Consider the following 24,805-nt stretch of genomic DNA (forward strand, 5'->3'; position numbering starts at 1 on the left):
AAGGCCAGTCCCCTGCGCATTAACGCTGTGTCAGTTACGTTTCTGGCAAATGTACGGCATACTCGGAATGAAGACCACTTTCCTTTCCTCCAAAATAAATCCTCCTTTAAGCATTCTACTTTCAACTACTGTTGGTAATTCAAATGCATCCCCAGTCCTAAAAAGACAGTGTGTAATAATGATTAAATGGTCTGCAGGAGAGGGTGAGATGAATTATCTTTACCAAGGTCAAAAGCCCCCATTTGGAATGAAAACATCTTCCATCTCAACTGTCAATAACAGCTAATCTAATCTTTCACACAAACCTAAGATTCTAGTCTTCATTCTTGATTGCCTTTCTTTTCCCTCAGGGGCGCTAGAATACAACTTGAGGGATTTGGGATAACTCTCAGAGGTAAATGATGGATTCGATGTCAGCACTTAAAGAGGACAGTCCTGCACCATCTGCAGGGTTCCCTGTGTAAAACTACACCTCTGGAGGCCTGCAACCAAGCTGTCGGGGTCAACGTTAGTAATGGATCGAGTTGCTGGCACTTAACAGATCATTTGTCGCCAGCATAAACAGCAATCAAGAGGCCATATGTCCATCAATGCTTATGTCAATATCTCGCAGCAGCACCATCTGTATCAGTCTGAGATTAAGTCTGAGACGCTCACGTTTTTAGTTTGGACTTAAGTGCCAATGTGTAGCCTAACATTACCAACCGTCATTTGTTATCACACCTCATATGATCTATCAAAAGGTAAATTTTGATTGGCTGGCATACAGAGTTTTCTCTAAAGGTTCGTCTGATGAGTTTGTAATTCCCAATATCGTGAACCCTTTTGTGGGAATGAGTGTGTGATTGTGGAGAGTGATGATGTGAAGGTCATGTAACGTTCCATATCTTCACCTCCAGCACTTAGACCTCATGTATCATTTACAGTAACACTACGAGTCTTTTAGCAGACTTCACCCAGGACTAGCTGATGTAAATGTGTTTTACAATCAATAATACAAACTGCAGTACAATACAAATGCTACCCACAATGTTATATAATGTTAAATATGTTATACTTGATTATTTTTACCATGGGTTTGTGCTCATTCGGATTCTCTCATAAACACAAAAATACATCTTCGGTTCATAGCCAAGGGAACATCATCTACTTTTAGCACATGCTGTCACTGTCACATATTTGTGGTTAAAAATGTTGTGTTTATGGAAATAACAGAGGGATAACTTTTTTTTGGTAGAAGATGTTTCCAAGTGGAAGTTGAACATTTTCCTGTTAAGAAACACAAGTCCTGGAACCAGTTATATTAGTTGCTATTGTTAATCATTTTGCAGAGATTCATTCAGTGTGAAGACACATGGTATTAGCACATCTCTGTGTTGCTGCCCGTCAAACAAGAGAACTACAGCAGAGAGGAGGTGGGGGGGCACTAATGAAATTAGACTAGCAGGATGTGGCAGAGGCTGATTCAAGTATCTGCCTGCAGGGTTAGGCTCACTTAGGTTTGTTCAGAGGCCAAACAAGCATCCCCCTACTCTTCCAGCTGCCCATACATGTCTCACAACATCTTTCTCTACACACAGAGTGTGCTGCATTCCAGCACAGGCTTTAAACAAGGGCGTCTCCCCTGAAAACCTGACAGATGAAGAGTTTAAACACCATCACTACGTACTGAGACATGTTCAATGAACAATTAAAGCAAATTGATCTTTATTTGCCTGCTGTTGACAGGGGAATGTCAAGTATAATAAAGCCTGAGTAGCCTATGCTAAGCAGCTGCTCAAAAGGGGGCAAAGAGAGACTTGAAATGCACTTTGTTTACCTTTGCATTATTCTAATCTGCCCAAGCGCTGCCACGACAGAGAATTCCATCGGGTTCCTTTTGGCAAGACAGCTCAGGTTTTATGATGTGCAGAAAGAAAGAAAAACTGTCAGGATGGCTTCCTGTTGCCAGCTGGATCTGAAGACGAAGGACAAGGCCAGTGACTTGTGGTGTGGAGGTCAGAACAGGCCTGGTGAGTCCCAGTGGATTCCTCTGGCAGAGTTTAAATTACTACCTGCTCCCACCAGCATGCCTTGAAACAGAGGGCCGTTGTTTAGTGCATTCCGGCCTGCTCTGTCTTTCTCACACACATATGTATACTACATTTTGCAAACAATGCCACATACCTTCCTTAAAATGCACTCGTGGATTTACAAGAGAAGTTTTTATAGCAGTGCCCTCTCTAGCCTCGTGCTAATTCAGTCCCACACTTTCCAAAGCATCGTAGCAATACTGCTATTTATATTAAGATGTGTAAACCTAACCGACCTGTGCATGGACCGTTTTCGGAGGGTGCTGTAATGGCAAGTTTCTGGGAGGGATCCCGGAATTTCACCAATCATGAATGGCTTCCTCCCTTTGTATCACTCCCTTCATCACTTACTGTCTGCTCGTTATGTATCATTATAGATCGGGCAAGAAAGCACTTGTTTGTCAGCTAAGTGCAACGCACCCACCCCCAACATATACATGCACACAACTTCAAGACGGACAGAATTTGGGGAGAAGGCTCCTTCATCGGCCATCTGTCTGACCACGATAAGCTTCTGGTGGCAAAGGGCAATATTTTGGGGGTTCTGGTGTAGCCGCTTTGTATTCCTTGTGCGCTGCTCCTTGTTGTTTAAAGTCCGATTAGTATCTTGAGACTGAGATGAGAGACGACAGCTATCTTTCACAAGTAGCCGGTTAACACGCTCATTTAAAACCAAAAAAAGCAAAATCATCGTCACACGAGAGCCGATGGGTTCAGAGGTTTCCTTTTGGTCATGTAGTATTCCACAATATGTGGCAAGAGGACCAGTATTAGGGAGGGAAAGCTGCATTTAAACGTTTTTGCAGTTTGTTGGTTGTCCTTATGTTGTTCACGGCATCAACTGCCAGGAGGTTACGTCTTGACCTCCATGAAGAGAGATCGCTCTCAGTCTCAGCAAACTGCAGTTCAACCAGTTTTTGCAACCTGACAAAGACCTCTGGGCTGAATCATCAGTAATGTTCTCCAAATCAAATGAATATATTGAGTGTAAGCATGGCACCACTACACCAGACTGATTGTATCTTACTTTTGGCTGAAATTTGACTCACAGTTGATTGAGGCCTGCTGTTACAATTATCTGTCTGTTAGACAGCTCTGCACGAACACTGTTGCAGGCCTGAGGCTCAATGGATAGGTCATTTGACTAGACCACAATTTCACTCTTTAAACTACTTACAACAGCGAAACGGTGTTAAACCCTATTCACAGTGCAATCTGGGGACCTCCAGTAATTTGTCATCATTTCAGAGGTCATCTGTGATCTTAATCCTGTTCAATGCTGTCATGTAAACATTCCATCGTATATTACCTACCATATTTCACCAAACAGAGGTCATGTGATAATATCAGTCGTGTGCAAATCCTGTGCCCTGTTATGTCACCAAGATGGCAAAAAGTAATGGAAGATTTCTTATTCTCCACTTTGAAACTGTGTGCTGTTTATTCACATCAGTAATGATGAATAATGAGCTTCAAGCCATTCAGTCACATCAAGACCAAGAATGTATTGCCAGTGTAAACTGACCCAGAGTTGAGATACTAGATAATACACACACCTGAACACAGTTCATAAGGAACAGAGTGTGCTAAACTTGCAACTTCAACTAACTGACAGGGAACAGCCATCGCTAACTAAAATGTGAGCATCAATATTTTCCTTCAAAGTGTTTGAAAATCCGATACACAACATTAATGAGTCATTTGAAGCGCATTGGGATGTCAATTAGGAGCCTATTAGAAGCACAGATGTCTCTTTGTTACAATCCACTAATAAGGAAAACATCAGAGAATCACATTTGCTTCAGTGTCATCCCATTCCTAAGGCCTTACATTTTTTCTTGCGTTTAAATGAGGCTGTGATTGTGATGATGATCATTAACCACAGGGTTCTTATAGTGTGGTAATTATGTTGTATACGTATTACGTCTAACCATTAGTAGCTAAACCATGTAAGACCATGCAAACTGAACTGAGTCTTGGTTAATAATCGATGAGTTGATTTAATCGACATATCTGTAAAACCGAGTTTCTCCTCAAAGAAGCACACAAAAGCACCACTTTATATCTAGTGTTCACAAGAGATGTGGATAAAGCTTCTTAAAAATAAGTAATTCAGCATGAAAAAACATTAAAAAAATATGACGAATCACATAAATAAATCTTAGTTGACCAAGACAAAAACAATCGATCGGTGGACTAATCGACAACGAAGGGGCACAATCCACTTTAGTACCTCTTCTTTCCCCCCCACACAGCAGTGGAAAAATACACCGTATTGAGAGAGAAAGGCAATGAGAGAGAAAGAGAGAGGGTGAATGAGCATCAGTAGACTGTTATTGTGGCACACCTTGTATGGGTACATTGCCAGATGGCTCGCTTATCAAATGGCCATGAGAATCCAACACAGAACCTGTGTTCCCCCAATGAAGGTGCTACAACAAATACAAATATATACAGAAGCTTTAGCTTCAGATGCACAGAAAGGTAGTAAAAACAGAGGCATGTGGCATCGATTTCTTTTACTTTCTCCATTCTACTTTCAAATGGAAATATTTCCTCAGAGGGTATGGCTCTAACATCCATTCCCAGACAGACACGGTTTCTCCTGCACATACATGCACTTCATCTAGCCACTGACTTCAGCTTCTGTGAAAGATTCTCCCAAAGCTGCAGGTGTTACAGCACAGTCCTATCATTATCCGGCCGCCTCTGACCCTCCCTCCTGCTTCAGTCCACCCTCCTCTTTGGTCTCTCCTGTCTGTTTCAAACCGAGTCTTACTGAGTGCCTTGATCCAGCTCTAATCCTCCGCCTCTTGAGAATTTTACAGTTTGGAGCAAATTGATTGACAGTTCATAAGCCCCTTCTTTTGCATGCACTAACACACACACACACCTGCCTTGTCCTCACCCCCCATTAATCAAAATCAAAAGTCCTGCACAAAGCAAAATGTATTTTTTTTGGTATGAGGTTTGGAGCAGCTGGACAGCCAGACAAGGTGGGCTGAAGGGAGAGATAAGGCAGCGCTCTTTGTGAGTGCTTTGCCTTTGGTACTGAAAAGTAGACCTGACTCATACTGAGTTAGCACTCCCCCGGGCCTACCTAGATAACACACATATTAGGGCATGAATACACACTTCATGGAAGGGAGGTCTCCTTATCTCAACAAAGTCCTTGACGTTTAAAATGTGCTTCTCGTCCCACTGAAGCACAGTTGTGGAGTTTCAGACATGACTGACTTATTTCATGGATGTTTCATGTTGTACTCTATGCTGCAAAACCACGTTGCCTTCTGGGGCAAGTCAAGTTGAAAGTTGAAATTGAAAGTTGAAGAACAATAAAACACTGTTCACAGTTGTTAATATGTCTTAACTATTATTATTTCCCCCAAACTACAGCACAGCTGAGATACAGCAAGCCATCAATAAAAAGGCACATAAAGCTCTTTTGTTCCTCATGAGGACAGGGACAGGAATGCCGGGGGGGGTACAAGTCCTTGACTTGATGCTACATTCAGGCCGAGCAGGGGCACTCCTCTGCTACAAATCATCACAACCTAGCATACCAGAATTATAAGCATAGTTGTCCCATGCTTATAATGGGACACCAGGGATGTTTTGAGTGTTTTCATTCCTTCATCAGGTACTATCAGGTACTATTGTCTGAGATCAGATTCCCACATACTACTACTGCCAAAAGACTCCTGGCACTCCCAAAGTAGTAAGACATGGGTGAGCTTGTTCACAAAGAAGGTTTTAAAAACTACATTTTCAGATTTTCAATCCAACTGTTAATATTGATATTAACTTAATCTAACTGTCTTCAGGCTCGGTGATTTGAGTTATTTGTAGAACCGTTGTGAGGAAAGCTTGACTTTGTCATTACATATCTGAATGGCTTTATTTTCTCCCTATTTTTGTCCATCTTGCCCTTTAAGCAATATTTTTTGAGTGTGGTTATCCTGAACATATTTCAAATCTCCTAAAGTACAATATTATTCATGGTATGTGATTTGCAGAATATGTATTCATCTTTACCACACAATAGCAATGCTCTGTCGTCTGCTTGTGGCAAATTACATAGAAACATTGTCTGAGTTTCCATTATACTTTCTTGGTACTTTTTGCTTTCACCCAAGTAAATATTTACACCAGTGATTCAATTTGAAAAATACTATTCCTTGAACAGGAAATTGTGGCACTGTTTTCTCTCCCTGTAGCCTGAGGAAAACAATTTAAGTGAGCGGTCCTTCTGTGTAATCACTACCTGCAACATCAGAAGCAATACAACGTGTCAAGTGATTTTAAGATCTGGCCATTAAAAGAGGTAGGAGAAGGAGATGGAAAGGCAAGTATCCTCTAGAGCGAAGGCCGATTCATCCTCCATGGAAAAATGCCCTCTGCTGCTTGAGCTGCAGAGGCTGCAGAGGCACCAGCATGTCGGGTCATCAACATTATGCTCGTCAGCGCAGGTGGACACAAACATGAGACCCGTCTTCTGTTTAAAAAATAAACCTTATTTACTTACTAACCACCTAAATTGCCAAAAAACAATGAGGGCTGCAAGCATTTGTGTCCCGAGCTCAGGAGACAGTCTGAAGACAGCAATTTAGAGAGACAAAGAAATGTTGGCCTTCAGCAGATGCCCAGTCATTATGCCTGTTAGAGTGCATGCTTTAAGTGGGCCTACTCAGCCAACCCGTTCTCTCTCTCCCACGGCATCAGCTAGCGACGCTTGGTCAGTGTGCCTCGGTGTCTGACACCAACGCACCGAGGCAGTTGCAGTGTCTGTATGCAACCCACCAGGCGGTCAACCAGCACCTATATAAAGACACAGTCTGACAAGAGGGGAGGTGGGTGGGTCAAACAAACACAGGAGGAGGCTGCCGTTTGTGTTCCGTGCATGAGTACATGTTTAGGTTTTGCCACGTTAACGTGAAACACACTCTTCCCCTAAACAAAAAGCCTAGTTCACACTGCACAACATTAGCCCCACTCGCCGACTAAATACCAAGATCACAGCCAAATCCACATTGGCTCAGAGCTCGCACATCGGCACTCGAGCGCCATGTGTGAACTGTTCAAGGACACAAGCTGAGAGGCTCACAGTTGGATTTCAGACGCATTCCAGACATCTACCAGGCTAAATATCTGTTCCTGTCAGAATGTCTGTCAGGGAGCTACAGCCAACTAGAGGTTGAGGGGAAGCCTGGCAGAGGAGTCACCTTTACCTGTGTGTGCTATGTGTTGGGTTTGCAACACAGACCAAAGTTGTTGTTGCACCTTGAAGGATGGATGCTTGCATGAATACATGTAAAACAGTGACTGATCTACATAGGGGAACAGTAGAAAAAAACTAAAAAAGGCTATTATGTGAACACGTGTCAGGACTACATCCGTGTCACTTCTTGTGTGTTTTTGTGACCAAATGTAGTTTGGAGACCAGACATACTCATCAGGGATTCCTCTGAAAGAGCCACAACCTGTCTCCCATCAGTCCTGTTGTGTGAAAACTACAACGACCTCAAGACTCGACAGCAAGTTGTGTCTGAACAGTACTGCTATCTGACCACTTTAAAAGTGGTCAGATAGTGGTGTCGTGTACATGGCATAAGTGGTTTTGTGTCCTGAACCTAAATTCCTGTAAAGACAAAGCTTATTTGATGGGCCGCATGTAACAAGCGTATATACACAGGATGGGTAACGTCGAGCTTAGAAGCACAGACCAAGCTGCGGACACACTGTGGAGAGAACGTGTTGACTCAGCGGAAGTCCTCTACCAGAAACGCAGAGGGAGTCAACTCCCCGTGGGTTTCAGAGTGGATATTAATGGACACGGCCTGTCAAGTGATGCTGTCCAGCAAATGGCTAAAAAAGGGTCCATCAGTAGCTAAATGCTCCGGAGCTCAAAGCTGGGCTGATATGGAGGAAAGAGACACTCAACAGAGCTGTGAAAGGAAACTTTATCCTGACCAGGTCTGTGGATGTTATCTAGAAAAGACAAATCCAATCTAGCCCATCAAGCCGTGGACTCAGGTCTATCTCAGCCTTATCTGGGAACTATGTAGATATCAAAAGGTTTATCTATAAAGTATCATGGAAAATACTTCAGAATCCAATGAGTGTAATTGCCTTTTGTGAGACACTGACATTTCAGAGGGAAACCAGAAATGGCTAAACTACCTCTGGGTTTGATTAAACCTTTGGCTCACCTATAATGGACTGTAACACTGTTAACATGAATCACCTCCTGGTTTTCACCAGTGTATCATTTATATGCTTTCATGTCAGAACCTTTGACATAGAAAGAAGATAATGTAGGATGGTTTACTGTTGAGTTTTCCAGGTGTTAAACAGGTCAACCGTGTATGAGGCCCCACTCAGAGTTCATCCTCTTTGCTTTGGCCCCTCCCTTTGCCTCGCTCTCCCCACTCTTCCTCCAAAAATGTCAAAAAAGCAGCAGTCAGAGGCCTTATCTCCTGTCTTCAAATTGACGTGCTGGAAACAATGTTCACTCATGCACCAATACTTTCACAATGCTTTATTATCTCAAATAATAATAATTACATTTGTAACTCTAAAAAAATCTATGTTGGCAGTTTTGAAAGATTCAAGATAGAGAAGTGATCAAACAATACACAAACATTGTAATAACAAAAATACAGTTTAAGTAAACTGTAGTTTTTGATGATAGTTAACTTGTCTTGTTCTTCAGCTCTCATCCACTTTAACCTAATTATCCAGGCATGTGTATGTAACAGCCCCATGTCTTAAATGGGACAAAGGCCAAACAATGGGGCCTTTAGCTGCAAAAGGGGGGGAGTCATATGACATGTCAGATGTGACACAGAGGTGAGTGGAATGTAGCATGTTTTTCAGGTTTGTTGGCAGGAAAATCAACTGCTGTTCTCGTGAATAGATCTATCCTCAAGGTGATGGCACCCATTTATGCAATGCCAACAGCCCATTAATGGGAAATTCATAATCTCCTCTGGACAGGTGAAGGGTGATTTCAAGACTCAACTGCTAATAGCAGAGTTTGTTTCAAGCAGACGTGACTTCCTAATAAGGATTTATTGGTTCCCACAAGGATCAATCTGACAGACTGGAGTCTAAACAGCCCTAGTGAGCTTGATCACTTCAGTCCAAGCATTGAATCATAATTACCCCTTTATCAGTTTTCATATGTCTGTTGTCTTCGGCATGCTGGGTAACGTTATAGCTGCTAGCTAGCAGCATAACTCTCTGTTAACAGCGGGGAGAGGCTCCACTGTACATTGAAGAACAGAAAAGAGATGTGAGAGGTGAAGAGAGAGAAACCGGAGATGCACCACAGGAACTTGTGTTCCAAGAGAAAAGATGTTTCTCACGTGTTGGAATACAGAGTGTGATTCAGGCGTCAGTGAAACAGTGAAGCCAAAGGGTGCGACATTCCTCAAAGAGGCATTTGACAGGAAGAGCAAGAGAATAAAGTGGTTAGCAGTTTGCACTATAATACTTGTTTACATTCTGCAACCGATTTGATTTCTTAAAATATGTTATAATTTTGTGGAGCCTTAGTACATGATGACATGTTTTTTTCAAAATAGATGTACTCCTGACAGTACAACAGGCCACCATAAGCTATATGAAGGTCCAGTAATGCAAGAGAAACTAAATACTGTGATAAACCATGAAAAGCTGTGCTTAAATAATCCTGCTCCAACTGTGGCTTACAATCCTCCTTCCTCACTGACACTCATTATCATGGTTTAGTGGATGAAAATACAGAAACTAGAAGTGGGGTCTACTACCTTTCTCTGTCTTCCAAAAACAAGTTGGAATTTTGCCCTCAAGCACTTAACCAGTTTTCTTTATATGTTCAGCTCTGCTAGTTTGAACTTGACCAACATTCTCTCGGTAAAAAGAACAGAATGTACTCAGTATGACCAGTTCATGTGCAAAATAACATCAGGTTGTATCAAAGTGCAGGCAGAATTAATCTTTGGACTGAATTTAGATTTGGAGCAAAATTGTATTCAAATTCAATAAATCAACAGATTACATCCCCAGGTAATTTATTGTGCACATGATTTACTGAATTCAATGAGCTTTAAAAACAGCCAACAAGCCTATCAGGGCCACATCAGCCTTCTTGACTACACCAAAGCATCCCTCTTCAAAGCTGCATGGCATGGCTCAGGCCTCAGGAATGGAAGGGAGGTAGAGGGAGAACAAAGCTTATTCACCCTGTATGTTGGGATCATTTGCATATCACAGCCTTTTCTTCCTTTGTGGACAGAAGCAAACTTTTTTACTTTAAATATGTACTGCGCATCGCTTTCAGCAGTTTTAAGGAATATATGCTAAATGTAGATAATGTAAAGAGCAGTGGAAAATCTACTTGATCACACTGTCCATGCCCCTGATGGGATGAACAACTTGAAAGATAAATTGCTCCATAGTTTTCACCCAGTTTTCGAAGCAGAAATTATTGATGAGTCTCAATAAAGTCTGCATTTTTGTTCACTTTTGGCTCAATATTGCAAATACAGTGAGTATTAAATCAACATCATTCTGTTAGTGCAGACGCATGTAGGTACATGCTGACTAAATAGTCCAATAATCCATGTCGAGACAATCAGTTTTGTACAAATAACTACAACAGAACAGAACGATGTGAAAAACAAAACGGTAGAATGTTGGCGCTCCAATACTAACACATGGGACTAGCCAGAGACGAGAGAGCAAAAGAAAGGCTAAGTGCAAGCCAGAGAAGAGGCAGTGAGATGGTCTTGAAGGGAGTCAGGGGAGTCAGGGCTGGAGATGAGCCAATTCCTTAGTGATTAGCAAGAGACACAGCAATGAATGGTATTCAATTCAATTCAGTTTTATTTTGTATAGAGCCACAATCACAAATTACACATTACACATACAACATCCCTGTCCCAGGAGCAAGGAGGCAGGGCCCAGGACCAGTTTCAGACACAGCCAGGTCCACTGGCACAAAGACTCCGGGGAAGAAGTAGAGTTAGTATTGTGCAATGAAGAGAGAGGAGCTCAGTGTATCCTCAGGAGCCTATAGGCCTCTAGCAGCATATCTAAGGGCTGGACCAGGGCAAACCTGCACTATGAAAGAGGAAAGTCTTAAGTCTACTCTTAAATGAGGTGACTGTGTCTGCCCACCGGACTGAAAGTGGAAGCTGGTTCCATAAAAGAGGAACTTGATAACTGAAGGCTCTGGCTCCCATCCTACTTTTTAAAACTCTAGTAACCACGAGTAGCCCCGCATTTAGTGAGCGCAGCTCTCTAGTGGGGCAATATGGTACTACAAGCTCCTTAAGATATGATGGTGCATCACTAATCAAGGCTTTGTAGGTGAGGAGAAGTGATTCTTGATTTTACAGGGCGCCAGTGCAGAGCAGCTAATACAGGAGTAATGTGATCTCTTTTCTTAGTTTTTGTGAGTACACAAGCTGCAGCATTCTGGATTAACTGGAGGGACTTAAGAGACTTATTAGAGCAGCTTGATAAGGAGTTGCAGTAATCTAGTCTAGAAGTAACAAATGGCATGAGCCACAAATTTGCACTGTAGCTCTGTGGGGAGCCTGATAAATGAGGGACGGGGTACCTTTTCTCTCTCACAGCCTTATCTTATATTTGGGTGGCCACAGCAGAAAACTGTACTATCAATTTCAGTATCAGACAACTCTGAGACTGTGTGTGTTCTTTGTCTCGCTCTACCAGGAGAAGGGAGATGGGATCGTTCCAGAAGTGTCCCTTGAAACAGAAATGCCACCCTGCTTTCTCATCAGTGGTAAACATGCTCAGAAAAAAACCTTGGAGCAGCTTTGAGCAATAGTGTTGAAAGACACTGTACATAGTAAAAAAAAGATTGACTCACGAGCCACTGCTGCCACACACTGCTGTCGAGTTAAGAGTGTTGTCTCAAAGAGGCGGTAGTCCAGGATGAAATACCTGAGTGCTGAGACTATCCTGATGGTGGTGGTGAATGTTATATCCGACTGGTCCATGGGAGATCACCCTGGTATTTCCTCAATAAGGCCAAAAGAGGCAGAGCTTTCAGTGGTTCTCATCCAGTCCTGAAGTTAAAATTAGACCTTAATACCCCTGGCCTCAGAGCAAAGAACAGCAGGTCAGGACCTGATGGAGCAGGGTTCTGTATATGTATAGTGTCTTTGGTGGGTAAATAGTTGATACGTGTCTTAAATAGAATGATATAGATAGAGGAGAGAAGGAGAGACACAAGAAGGGATAAGGAAAGTATGTTTGTCTCTGAGTGTGAGAGAGAGAGAGAGAGAGAGAGAGAGAGGGTTGAGGTCCCTTCAGCCGTCTCAATTGTTGTTGTTGAACTACCGGTAGTTATTTTTGTTTGTCGGGCTCATATTTCACCATGATCGTCCGTGGTGGGTTGCTGGAGTTCTTCAGCCCCAGTGTGCACAGTGGACTGTGATGTTGTTCATTGTCTAAGCCAGTGGTTCTCCAACTTTTTCTGTCACGCCCTACTTCGGAGCAAGAAAAATGTTCATGCCCCACTGCTCCCACAAAATGGTTGATGCTGACTTTTTATTGAAATAACTTTTTTTTTGACTCCTCCATCTGTGCTTTTTCAAATATTATAATAAAGACAATTGCAATCATTTTCAAGTAAACCAAATGTGCAATCACTTTGTTAGAACAATGCAAATAAAGTTATATGTGTGCAAAAAAGCACACTGGCAAGGAAATAGCTTATTGTGGCTGCAATTAACCTGTTTTGCACTGGATATCTTTTCAAGATAATAACAATAAGTGCAATCTGTGAGTTTTTTATACTGCATACATTTTCAAAACAATAACATGCAACCTGTGCATTGATTTGGAGGAGTGATGCCGGCTAAACAACAGAAACAGGGCCCGTGAGAGAGAAAAGAACAACACCTCCAGCTAGAAAAGTAGATTGACTGAGAGAGTGTGCAGTGCAGCCATTCCCAATTACATCAACCCAGCCCAGCAATGAAGTGGGCATTGAAAATCAATTGTACCATGGAGCTGTTGGTGGGTGGCCTCGAGATTAATACCCAACACCTGTAATATTCTCAGAGTGCTATGTGTTTTAGTTTGAAGTGTGTGTTGTTGCATGGGCTCTTAACTAAAAAGGGAAAGAAATTAAACATCCGTGAGTTTGAGTCCTTCCGTAAAAGAGTCACACTCACGTTTAGTTTCATTACTTCAATATGATGCATAAAGGTTAAAACATTAATATTAAAGACACTCAGCCATAGCCTAAAACATGAAAGCAAAAACAGCTACAATGCCAGTGACAGAGCCAAACTGCTCTCAATATATATAACACTCTTCTTTTTAATATTCAGCCAAAACTGCATATGAACAAGATATGACAGTATACAGCACAGGTGTCCTGAAAGTAAGGCTATTCCAGTAGCACATAAACACACCACAATAGTTATAAATAAAGAATCAAATGTGCCAAATCATGTCCTAGACGTAGACTGTCACTCAAATATAATTAACGGATCATTTTTGGGACCCTGACCGCTGTCTACCAATGTAACAATAACTGACACAGAGCATAATTGTCTCAATTATAACATTCAGATTTTCCTCACTAAAATATGGTGCTATTAGCCGCTGTGACAGACACCTGTTTCATATTTTCTGCCTTGTTCTCCATGGAGCTACACCACAGATCAGAGGGAGGGACAACCCCTTTCTCTTCAAGTCTTTAATGCTCAATAAATACAGATCTAAATGTTCTATGGGTAGTAATGGCAGACTTCAAAGCAGACGTTCAGTGGTAATCCCCTTAAGATGTATTCATGTGAAACTCCTGCAGATTGTGTGAACATAAGGATGAGAGCGGGCAGCATTCCTCCATCGCAGGACTGAAACCTGAGAAGCTCAACAGGGCTGGAGATCCACAGCAAAAGTCCAATATGAAGCATCGTGTGGTACCAGCAACGCCTTCACAGGCACAGAGGTGGCTGTCAGCTTTAAAACCAAAAGCCTGCAGCTTCAGGCTGCATGATGTGTAGGATTACCAACAGACACAGCATGCTGGAGGGATAACAGCAAAAAACACAGCCGCAAGAAAGTAGAGGGAAGTGATAAAACATAGCAAATATTGTCTTACGGACTGCAAAATGCTTCATGAATTCCACTAAATAACGGTTTTCATTTCGTGATTCAAGGTTCTATCTGACTTTTTGTCAGAATTAAATCATACATTTTTGCTTTGTGTTTTGATTTAAATCCTTGTGGGGTTTAGCATATCAAAAGATAGAAAGTAGTTTTTGCACGCTGGGATGACAAATCTCTGACGTTCATATCTCTGCTCAAATAGGAGGTTACAGTTAGAAACTCGCAGTTTGAAAAGAGAAGACCAAACAAACAAATGCTTCAATAGAACTGCCTTTTCCTTTCAAAGTGGCCTCAGCCAAGGCAGATCTTAAGACCGTTTGTTTGGTCAGGATCCCACTGACCGTCTCACAGCTGTATTCCCAAGTTGTCCCAACCTGCTGTATTTACTGAGGAAGCAGCCTTCCTCAATCTTTGGGAAAGAGGAGACATGTTTATGCAGATGAAACGTCCTCTCATCCCGGTGATAACTACCCGTGCATCAAGGTGTGTTTATCTGAGGAATCTGATTTGCATTTACTCTCACACAGAGACCATAAAAAATAAAAAATAAAGTAAACTTGATCTGGAAGTGGTTTAACACAAACAGGGTGACGTACAACTGTGCAGTGCTTTCATCTGGCATTAGGATCCTTCAGGGGGAAACATGAGATGAATGCTTGCTTTGTGAAGCCACTGGGACGCACCAATTCCAAGCAGCAAACAATGTCAACATGACCCACTTTCTGTCTCCTCGGCTGCCCGTGTTGTCGGCCACCATTCTCTGTCAGCAAGGCGGAAGTTGCAATACAGACTACAGGTGCCCCTGCCTGTGTGGTATTAGGCCTAAACACAGTGCTGTGCCCTCTGCCCCTCATGCAGGTTTGTGCCCTACCTTCATATATACACTGTGCAACACCATCTTTTGTAATGCGGAGAAATGATTCTCTGTCAAATGCAGCCGTCTTTAAGATGATCAGGATTAGTCTGCAATTAGACAACCTGCTTGTGCACAAATTAAATATTGTGAAACAAAAGCTGGAGGAAGTCACAGAGGAGACTTTTGATACATTTTCACAGGAGATTTCACCGGTTTAACAAACCGAGAAGAGTCAGGCTCATATCATTTGCACCCAATACACACCATTTTCAGTATATCTGCATCAGGTGGACTGGAGGGTTCTTACGACTGGAATAATTAAAAAGCTAATGACTGGCTTCATTATTGTGTTTAGCTCAACAGGACCCAGCTGACCTGAACCTCTGATGAATGCAGCTCATACAACAAGTCAAATGTTTGCTTGTCAAATAGCAGGTGCACTCATGTTCATGAATATACAAGTATGTGTGTTTAGTTCACAGAAAACCTGAGAGAATACATTGGTTTCATATTAGTCCATTGTACGTGTATGCAGACTGTTCAGGTTAGATTTCATAGATTGGGGTTCTCCAACATTATTCTTTATATTTGTTAGGGTTGTTTATTGGGTACATAGATGGTTAAATGGTCCATCCACACAAATGCATCCAGGATGTCTATTCAGTGGGTTAATCAAATTATTTTGGGGTCATTGTTTATCCTAAAACCTGCATTTCTCATAGATTTAGACACTGAATGTAGCACCATTCTGTACGATGTCTCCATTAGGTTTGAAGCTTCCAAGTTTATTTTACCTGTGAGGCGGAAGATTACAGGCTGGTGAAATCTCCAGGAAGGTCCTGGGACAGGGATGTTGTATGTGTGCAGATTGTAAAGCCCTCTGACATATTGGGCTATACAAAATAAACTGAATTTAATTCACGGCTAATGATTTTTCTTTCAGGCTTCAGCTACAGAGGGGATCTGGATACTTGTATGTCAGCTCACTGAGTTACAGCTGGTTTCAGGATCAGTCAAAGGTTTAGTTTCAGTGCAGAATAAATCAGATCGATAAATGTGTGCGTGTGTGTGTGTGTGTGTGTGTGTGTGTGTGTGTGTGTGTGTGTGTGTGTGTGTGTGTGTGTGTGTGTGTGTCCGAGGATGGGCAACCGAACAGATCAGGTTTTACATTCTCTTCCACCCCTTCTCTCTACTAGTTGGCTAATGCATTCAGTAACTACAAAGTGAGCTGCACATTGTAAATACATATATTCTATCTTTTATTTAAAGCCTAAAGGTTCTGTGGAGGAATAACCTTTTATCTACATAAATAGTGTTTGTATGGACAGCATGCTCACGCTAACTCACTCATTCAAGACCCTAATCACACACACACACACACACACACACACACACAGCAACTATACAAATATAAGAATATATACAATTTGAAAGACCACATTCATTCGCTTTTCTTTCTCTGCCAATTAAAAATGTTGATGATAAAACTTTCATTTGATTTTCCATGTTTGTACATGGAGTGTGTGGATTGAGAAGGTCATTTAGCTAAGTCTAATAGAATAATAATAATAATAAATTGTATTTATATAGCGCTTTTCAAAGTTCTCAAAGTCGCTTTACATTGGTAGAATAAACATAAAACAAAGACTTCATATAAAATCACAAAAGGCCTCACCTCTGTGACGGCTGACATGACAGCAGACAGCAGTGGAGGAGAATGGTAAAAAATCAAAGTAGCCAGTGTGAAGAAGCTTTTATGGCTATGTGCTCTGCTACCAACACTTCCCCCATCCACACCATCAGCTAGGGACTCTAGTATTTTCTTTGTACCTGTCAAAGGAAAAAGAGGCCTTTGAGTCCAACCTATGTTGGACTCAAACCACACCCCCAACCACCATGCTTTCCTGTCACTCTCTATTACTATCTAATGGCATATCTTAATACTTAATCCAATCATTACTCACTACCCAGGGACTTTTTTATGGGTACAAAATAAGTCTCATCCTGTCACCAATGACAGTTCCTCTATCAATGTGTAGAATTTCAATCAATCGTAATTTAAAACATTACTGCTACACATGGAGAAAGAAAACTCCCTAGATTAAATTCAGAACAGCTTGACTCTTGTTTTTTCCCGTCAGAAACTGAGTCAACGAGTCAGAAATACAATTTACTAAACTGCTTTTTTACCTCCTGCTGCCTCATTTTGTGCCTCCTGAGAAGATGGACTTCCCAGAATATTTAACAAAGCTGCATTTCACCCGCAAATGTTTCACTTCTCCTTTTGAAGCTGAAATGCCACCATTGACCTATCGAATGATTTCACCACAACATCATTGCAAGATGGAAACAACCTGACACTCACCATGGGGAGAAATAGTGCAACATGAATCATACAACCTCCTGGGAGAAGTGCGTGTGTGTGTGCGTGTGTGTGTGCGTGTATGTGATCTCATTTGGTTTCAGCTACTGTTGATGCTACTTCCTAGACGTTTCGTGGTGTTGATGAAAGCTGAACTATAGAGTGGCCACAGAAGACAGGGCCCCACAAACATTGTAACTTAACAACGTTGCACTGCAGTGATAGGTTACCTCATGTTCCTTTGTCATAAAGCGTCATGCTCTGGCCCGACAGGCGTGAAGCTTCACTGATACCTCACACAGGGACTCATCAGCAGACAGAGGGAAGCGGGCAAAGTTTCCTTTTGCTGCTTTTTGTCCAATGTAACTTGTGCTCATTCTGGATAAAACGGGCTAGAAATGCTTTCAAAGTAAATAAAGGACACAAATTTAAGTTTATGAAGTTAAAGCTGATGATGCAGCTGTATAAAAGCATCTCGCTCGCTGATTTAAATTTACAGCTGTGAGAGGACAGATTATTAAAGGCAGTTCAGCCACTGTGTGTCTCTGGAATGTTTATTTATTCCACATTGGTTTTCATTAACAAGTGAATTAATGAATAAAGCCAGAGTTTGCCTCACTGGTTAGCCTGCTTGCCTGAAGCATTAATCCAGCTGGAGTGAGGAAACAGTACAGGGCTCAGCACTAACTTTTACAAAATTGTCTGGCAAACAAGCAAATATGGTTGCCATGTAAACATGTCATGTGTATGTTGGCATTATTTTCCATCCAGCTCAAAGATGTAGAAACTTCAGAAACGTCCTGTTGGTCCAATTAATTTGCACATTAGATTGTGATGTCGACGTTCATTAGTCAAACTTGTCACCTTCTGGTTCCGACTGTATTAAATATCCTCATGCAAAAAATGTTAAAAATGCATTTATTTTGGGAAGCACAATTTGTTGTCCCTATTTTGGGAACCAAAGGCCAAGAATTGGTTGCCAATTACTCAAAATGGTTGTCAATGGCAACCCTTATTGTTGAGCCCTGCTGTAGTGCTCAATCCCTGATGTATTACCCTACTGGAGACCTCCAACCCCTTTCACATGACAATAGCTACATTCTGGGATGTTCATGTGACGTGTCTGAACAGGGCTTTCTGAATAACAGATCAAACTAAAGCCATCTGACAGAAATATTTATTTAGGTGGGGCTTCAAACACACTGTGACCTTTCAGAGCTCGCTACTGGGATTGTTGGATGAAGGTGGTTGAAGGTTGAAAGTAGCTGCCCCCCTCTCCTCCCTCAACAACACAAAAGGTATTTTCCCTCCAGAAAAAGACAAGCTAAGCCGAGGCAGAGGCAGATACCATTTCAAACCGTCCCGTCCCCCAAGCTAAAGCAACTAGAAATGCTGCTGCATACCTCATCCATTATCTTGTCTGGCTGCCCCCACTTCCAGGAGCAGCTAACTTATTAACTCCTTTTTTATTATTTTAAAGAAAGGACAGATTGGTTAAAGGGAGTTTCACCTCTGAAATGTTCCTAAGTACCAAATATGCACAAAGTACTTGCGTAGAATAGAATTACAGCCTGACTGGAATGAATTGTTATCGGTGCTAAGAAAAGGATCAAAGCCTGACACAAGAGGACCAGGCACTGGAATGGGGGCTGAGCCCTCTGACTAACGTGCTGTGATTCAAATAAAAAATAGCTCATTTAAATAATGATAATGCAATATTATGGAGAGACAATATGCAATTGGGAGGATGTATTGCTAGATTTGTAGTGTGTGTCTTTAACTGGTAGTTAATAAATATCTGGCAGGTATAAGATTAGTTTATTCAACAATTATCATTTAGATGATCTCCCTTGCAGGTCAAGGCCAACAGGAACTAATGTAAAACTTAGATGTTGCATCTTATTCAAACTTGCATAAAATGAGTTTTGGTCTGTGATATCAACAACAGAGGAATAAGGGACAACAGGGAGCCAAAGTTCCGCCTCACCTCCAGGTTAGTTTCTCCTCACTAGCTTTTACTAGTCCCTGTGCTATGCCAATAAACATTGCAGTCATTAATCTTGAAGGCAGAAACAGGCCCACATCTTAGTTAAACAGTAGATATACTGCTGTACTAGGGAGTAAATATTAGCACCCTGCAGCTTTAGCCAAGATGAAAGACAGAAAACCACAATAATATTTTCCAGAAAATCACAGCAGACCTACACTATCTGTTTGTGGAACAAAAGCCCTCTTATAAAAGGGGAGTCGCTATTATGGAGTATGGATGTTGCCTTGAGGTGCCACGTGAGGCTCAGCAAACAAAGCCAAAGGCTACAGCTGAAAGTCTCTGTTGTTGGGGGATTTTCATTGTAGCGAAACGAAACAACACAAGTCATGTCAAGTAGACTACAGCAACGTCTGGCACTAAGGCAGCATTACCACACATCACACTTCTAGCCTGCAGAACATGTGAACAAAGTGGAGGCTTATCTGAAGATTAACAACATATTACTCTGAGGTTAGACAATACAAATCAACCCATATTTGCTCTGTATATAATCTGTTTCCCAAACAGATTGCCTGTTGTTTCTATGCTTTGGACTATTGCTGAAAGACACCATGGCTGATTGATGTGGAAATGCATTGGCAGGACTATTTATTCAAATTAGAGCAAAGCCCCACCTGCTGCCACAGAAAAAAATTATGTGTTTTAATGGTCCCTGAGAAATTTAGCTGGTTAGTGGAACAAAGGCCATCTTATAAAAGGGGACAGGACTGCCTTGGGAGTACAGAGCAAAAACCAGCGAGCGACTCCACTTCTGTTGCCCAAGGTAACAGTGAAACATGATCCAGATATGACCCAGGAAGTCAAGTTTGAGTAGTTTACAGGCTTAAAAGACACAAAACACTGAATAAGGGTTGATGTCACTGTGAGACAGAATTTCACAACTCTTGAAAGTTAACACGGTGACAATCAGTCACAGGTAGACATATGGCATTAATCTATGCAGGAATGTGTGCCTCGCCAAATGAGGGTGGACTTTTTGTGGCAAAAGCTGCTTCAGGTTCAACTTTTCCTTCCGGATGACCCTGCCTCATGTTTGCTGAAGCCCTGTGCATTGGCCCCCTCGCTGCATCAACAGATTGGTACAACTGGAATGAATGAGTGGGCTGCGTGTCTCCACAATGTGCTAATAAGAGCCTCTTTCCCATCATAATGGTCAGAACTTCATGAATTTGTCACGACATGTATGACTAGCTGGAACATTGTAACAGCTCCATGGCTCTCCTATTACCTATTGGGGACACTATCACTAACACAATATGCATGCAAACACGGCAAGAAAGCTGTTGAATTATATGACAGTGCTCTCAATTACCTACATGACACACCTACTGTGAGAAACCTCTTTAAATGCCATTCTCTGTCAACAATAATGACTTTTACAAACAGTGTTTACCACCATTCACTTCTACTTCTTTTTTATTTTATTTTTTTACGACAGCCAACACTCTGTATCCACTGACATCTGTGCTTCCAGCTTACCCCTCTAAAGTGACCCCTAAAAGCCTCCTGTGGCTTCAAACTTATATGTCTGAAAGCCTTCCCTCTTTGATGTGAGGAATGCTCCAGATCAAGCTGGAAACTGACTTCAACTGCTATCTGTCACTATGTGGAGGATAAATATACATTTTATCATGATTGTAAAGTGAATCCCGCACACGCACACAAAAAACAGTGATGCGTTCCCTCCTCCTGTGGAGTTGCTGTTCCGGAGACACGCCAGATAGCATCAAGTGATGGAGATGGTGACCCTGTCAAACCCTGTCAAGGGGGGGTTCGGGCACCAAACCCCCCCTCCCCCTCCCACTCACCCACCAGTCAGACAGATACCGCCCTCCAGCCACTCTGACAAAGAGCATGCTGAATGCTGAGAGATGTCTAGTGACAAACGCAACTCAGAGATAAGAGCTGGGGGATATATATTCTGACTTATCCCGTGTCAGTGACACAAGACCATGTCAGTGCAGCGCTGCTCACCACCAAAAAAAGCTGTTCACTGTCAGCATCAGAGATCATAGGCTACAGGACTGAACCACTGATCCCAAATTAGGTCTTCGCTAGCCCTTGGGAAAGAAATTCCAGGTCACATCTTTCAAGGTGATGAATATTAAATTGCTTTGTGAATGGACGACTCTCAGTAGATGATGCGTTGTCACACACAAGGAGAAGAAGAAACGCCTACAGTAGTAAGACAGAGAGGGAACACATGGGAGATCCCTTGACTTGAATGACAAAGTCATCAAATGTGAAAGTATTTTTATCTCCGGCCTCTTATTGGCCCATTCAAACACACACGCACGCACACACACGCACACACACACACACACACACGCACAGCCACACCTAACACAGGCATGGATTAAAAAATACGCCATTAATTACAACAAAAGAGCTGAAGGCAGCAACCACATCCTCCCCCAGGGGTTCCGATCCATCGTCGCACTGCTCGATCTGTTAATTCACAAGAACGAGTTCATCCAACATCCGGAACTCTCCACGAGTTCGAAAGTTACACTCAGGTTCGAGCCAGTCTCTTCTCGACCCTTCTTCTCTTTTTAAACGGAAGGCTAATATGATAATATAATATCTCTATTTGGGGTCCGTGCAGCCTGAACAAGCGTGACAGATATGAATACACCGACCGCTGATAGCGAGATAGTCCCAAGAGGAGCGCGGGGACTTCGGCTGGAAGTTGCTTCACTATTACCGTTGAGTCACTATCAGGATAAAGACACCGTAACGTGGCCACAGGAGGCGCGTCGGCCGGCCGAGTCCAGCGGTTGTCAAAGCTCGGTGCTCCGACGTTAACGAGGCTTACCTTGGAGAAGCGTCCCGGAGCTCACGAGAGCCAGCAACAGGAAAGCAGCGGGGTCCATCCTCAGAGTGTGTGTGTGTGTGTGTGTGGATCCCTCTGGGGTCCGGGAGAAACGAGCAGCTCAAGTCGGTCTGGACTGGAAGAGTATGGCCCGCGGATACGTCGATGTGGTTTGGAAGAGGCGCGGAAAGTCCGAAACATAGCACCGTATCAGAAGGGAGCGCAGGTGAACTACGGAGAGCTGACTGCGACGGAGGAGGGGGAGGAGGAGGGGGAGGAGGAGGAGGAGGCTCTTCGGGGATTTGTTTCCTTGTATGTTGCCTTGAGGTGCCGTCGGAAATATGGTTACTCATCAGTCCACGTGAGGCTCAGCAAACAAAGCCAAAGGCTACAGCTGTTGGGGGATTTTCATTGTAGCGAAACGAAACAATAAAAGTAATGTCAAGTAGACTACAGCATTACCACACGTCACACTTCTAGCCCGCATTAAACAAGCAGAACATGGGAAGAAAGTGGAGGGCTTATCTGAAGATTGACAACATATTATGGGTTAGACAATGTGGTTGCTGCTGTTATTCATAAGTGTTCCACAATTTAAGTCATTGGCTGATAGTAATTAAATAGTGTTTTAATTGTGGTTGGCTCGAGAGCCCCACATACTTAATGTCGAGTGCCACAAGTGTTGGAAAACATAGTTTGCATGCCCAAAGCTTTGAGCAATGAAAGTGGATGGCACGCATGATGCCATGGGTACACACTGGTAAAGAAGGCCAGCAGTGTGCTTGGGTGTCCTGGATTGGTGGGAGACAGGAGGATGATCATTCCTGATAGACAACACCTCCCACCCCATGTTGGACACTCTGATAGCTCTGTGCAGCTCCTTCAGCCACCGGCTGCTTTAATGCTGAGCTCCCAGTAGACCACAAACACACTTTAATCACTTTCATAACTCCAACTTGTGCAATATTAATACACTGTGAAAAAATAGTTATATACATTCTGTCTGTATATATATATATATATATATATATATATATATATATATATTCAGTTTCAATTCAATTCAGTTTATTTTGTATAGCCCAATATCACAAATTACAAATTTGCCTCAGAGGGCTTTACAATCTGTACACATACAACATCCCTGTCCCAGGACCTCACATCGAATCAGGAAAAACTCCCCAAAAATAACCTTTCACAGGGAAAAAAGGGAAGAAACCTTCAGGAGAGCAACAGAGGAGGATCCCTCTCCCCGGATGGACAGAAGCAATAGATGTCATGTGTACAGAATGAACAGCATTTACAAAGTTACATAAACACATTACATGAATATGACAATGTATGAATGGAACTCCAATCCATGAAACAGAAGGAGGTAGAGAGGAGGGGGGGGCGGGGTGCCAACCCTAACCCTGATGCTGATGGCCATGGCGCATCAGCAGGGCCAAGGCAGGAGGTCGGCTCACCAGGCAAGAGGCATCAGACACCACCAGGTCCAATGGACCCTATGAGATGTGTAGTCACAACGAGTTACAGAGTTACAACACATTCAATGAATATGACCAAAATTATGAATAATGAGTCGTAGTCATGGACCACGATCCAGATTTCCACAATTCATGTAAACAGAATGAGGTAGAGAGAAGGGGCATCAGCAGGGCCATGGCAGGAGGCAGGGCCACGGAGGCAGGAGGCTGGTCCATTATGCAGGAGGCATTGCAAAGGAGGCAGGGCCAATGAGGCATGAGGCCAGGCCCCTGAGGCAGGAGGCACAAAGAAGGAAGCAGGACCAATGAGGAAGGAGGCTAGGCCAGGGGCATGATGCAGGAAGCAGGGGCAGGGCCCAGACACAGCCAGGTCCAACGGATCCTGTGAGGCAAGAAGGCACTAATACTCCGGGGAAGAAGTAGAGTTAGTAATGTGCAATAAAGAGACGTGAATTCATCCAGAAGGAGAGAGAGAAGAGGAGAGAGGAGCTCAGTGTATCCTAAAATGTCCCCCAGCAGCCGATAGGCCTATAGCAGCATAGGGGCTGGACCAGGGCAAACCTGAGCCAGCCCTAACTATAAGCACTATTAAAGAGGAAAGTCTTAAGTCTACTCTTAAATGAGGTGACTGTGTCTACCCACCGGACTGAAAGTGGAAGCTGGTTCCATAAAAGAGGAGCTTGATAACTGAAGGCTCTGGCTCCCATCCTACTTTTTAGGACTCAAAGAACCACGAGTAGCGCTGCATTTAGTGAGCGCAGCTCTCTAGTGGGGCAATATGGTACTACAAGCTCCTTAAGATATGATGGTGCATCACTAATCAAGGCTTTGTGGGTGAGGAGAAGAATTTTAAATGTGATTCTTGATTTTACAGGGAGCCAGTGCAGAGCAGCTAATACAGGAGTAATATGATCTCTTTTCTTAGTTTTTGTGAATGCATTGCATTTTGAATGCATTGTATTCTCATCTGTGAATTAAATACTTGACACATTTAAAGCACTTTGACTATTTACTCATTTAAGAGCTTT

At 42.6% G+C, this 24,805-nt stretch overlaps 1 protein-coding gene across 3 annotated transcripts in view; it reads right to left on the reverse strand.

The window, feature by feature from the left end:
- alcama (activated leukocyte cell adhesion molecule a) overlaps positions 1–22,605 on the reverse strand; it is a 51,041-nt gene extending 28,436 nt beyond the window's left edge. The window contains exon 1 of one of the 3 annotated variants that reach the window (XM_034550652.1): positions 22,294–22,605. Coding sequence is in view for 1 of the 3 variants with exons in the window: in XM_034550653.1 (XP_034406544.1) it covers positions 22,294–22,351 (58 nt within the window). In the remaining 2 variants the exon portion in view is untranslated. Of the gene's footprint in view, positions 1–16,741; positions 16,869–22,293 lie in introns of those variants that run through there. The other 2 variants (XM_034550653.1, XM_034550654.1) reach the window with 2 other exon arrangements.
- Positions 22,606–24,805: the final 2,200 nt, after the last annotated feature.

Source organism: Cyclopterus lumpus, chromosome 14 (genome assembly GCF_009769545.1).
Source record: "Cyclopterus lumpus isolate fCycLum1 chromosome 14, fCycLum1.pri, whole genome shotgun sequence".
In the NCBI taxonomy this organism is placed as follows: domain Eukaryota; kingdom Metazoa; phylum Chordata; class Actinopteri; order Perciformes; family Cyclopteridae; genus Cyclopterus; species Cyclopterus lumpus.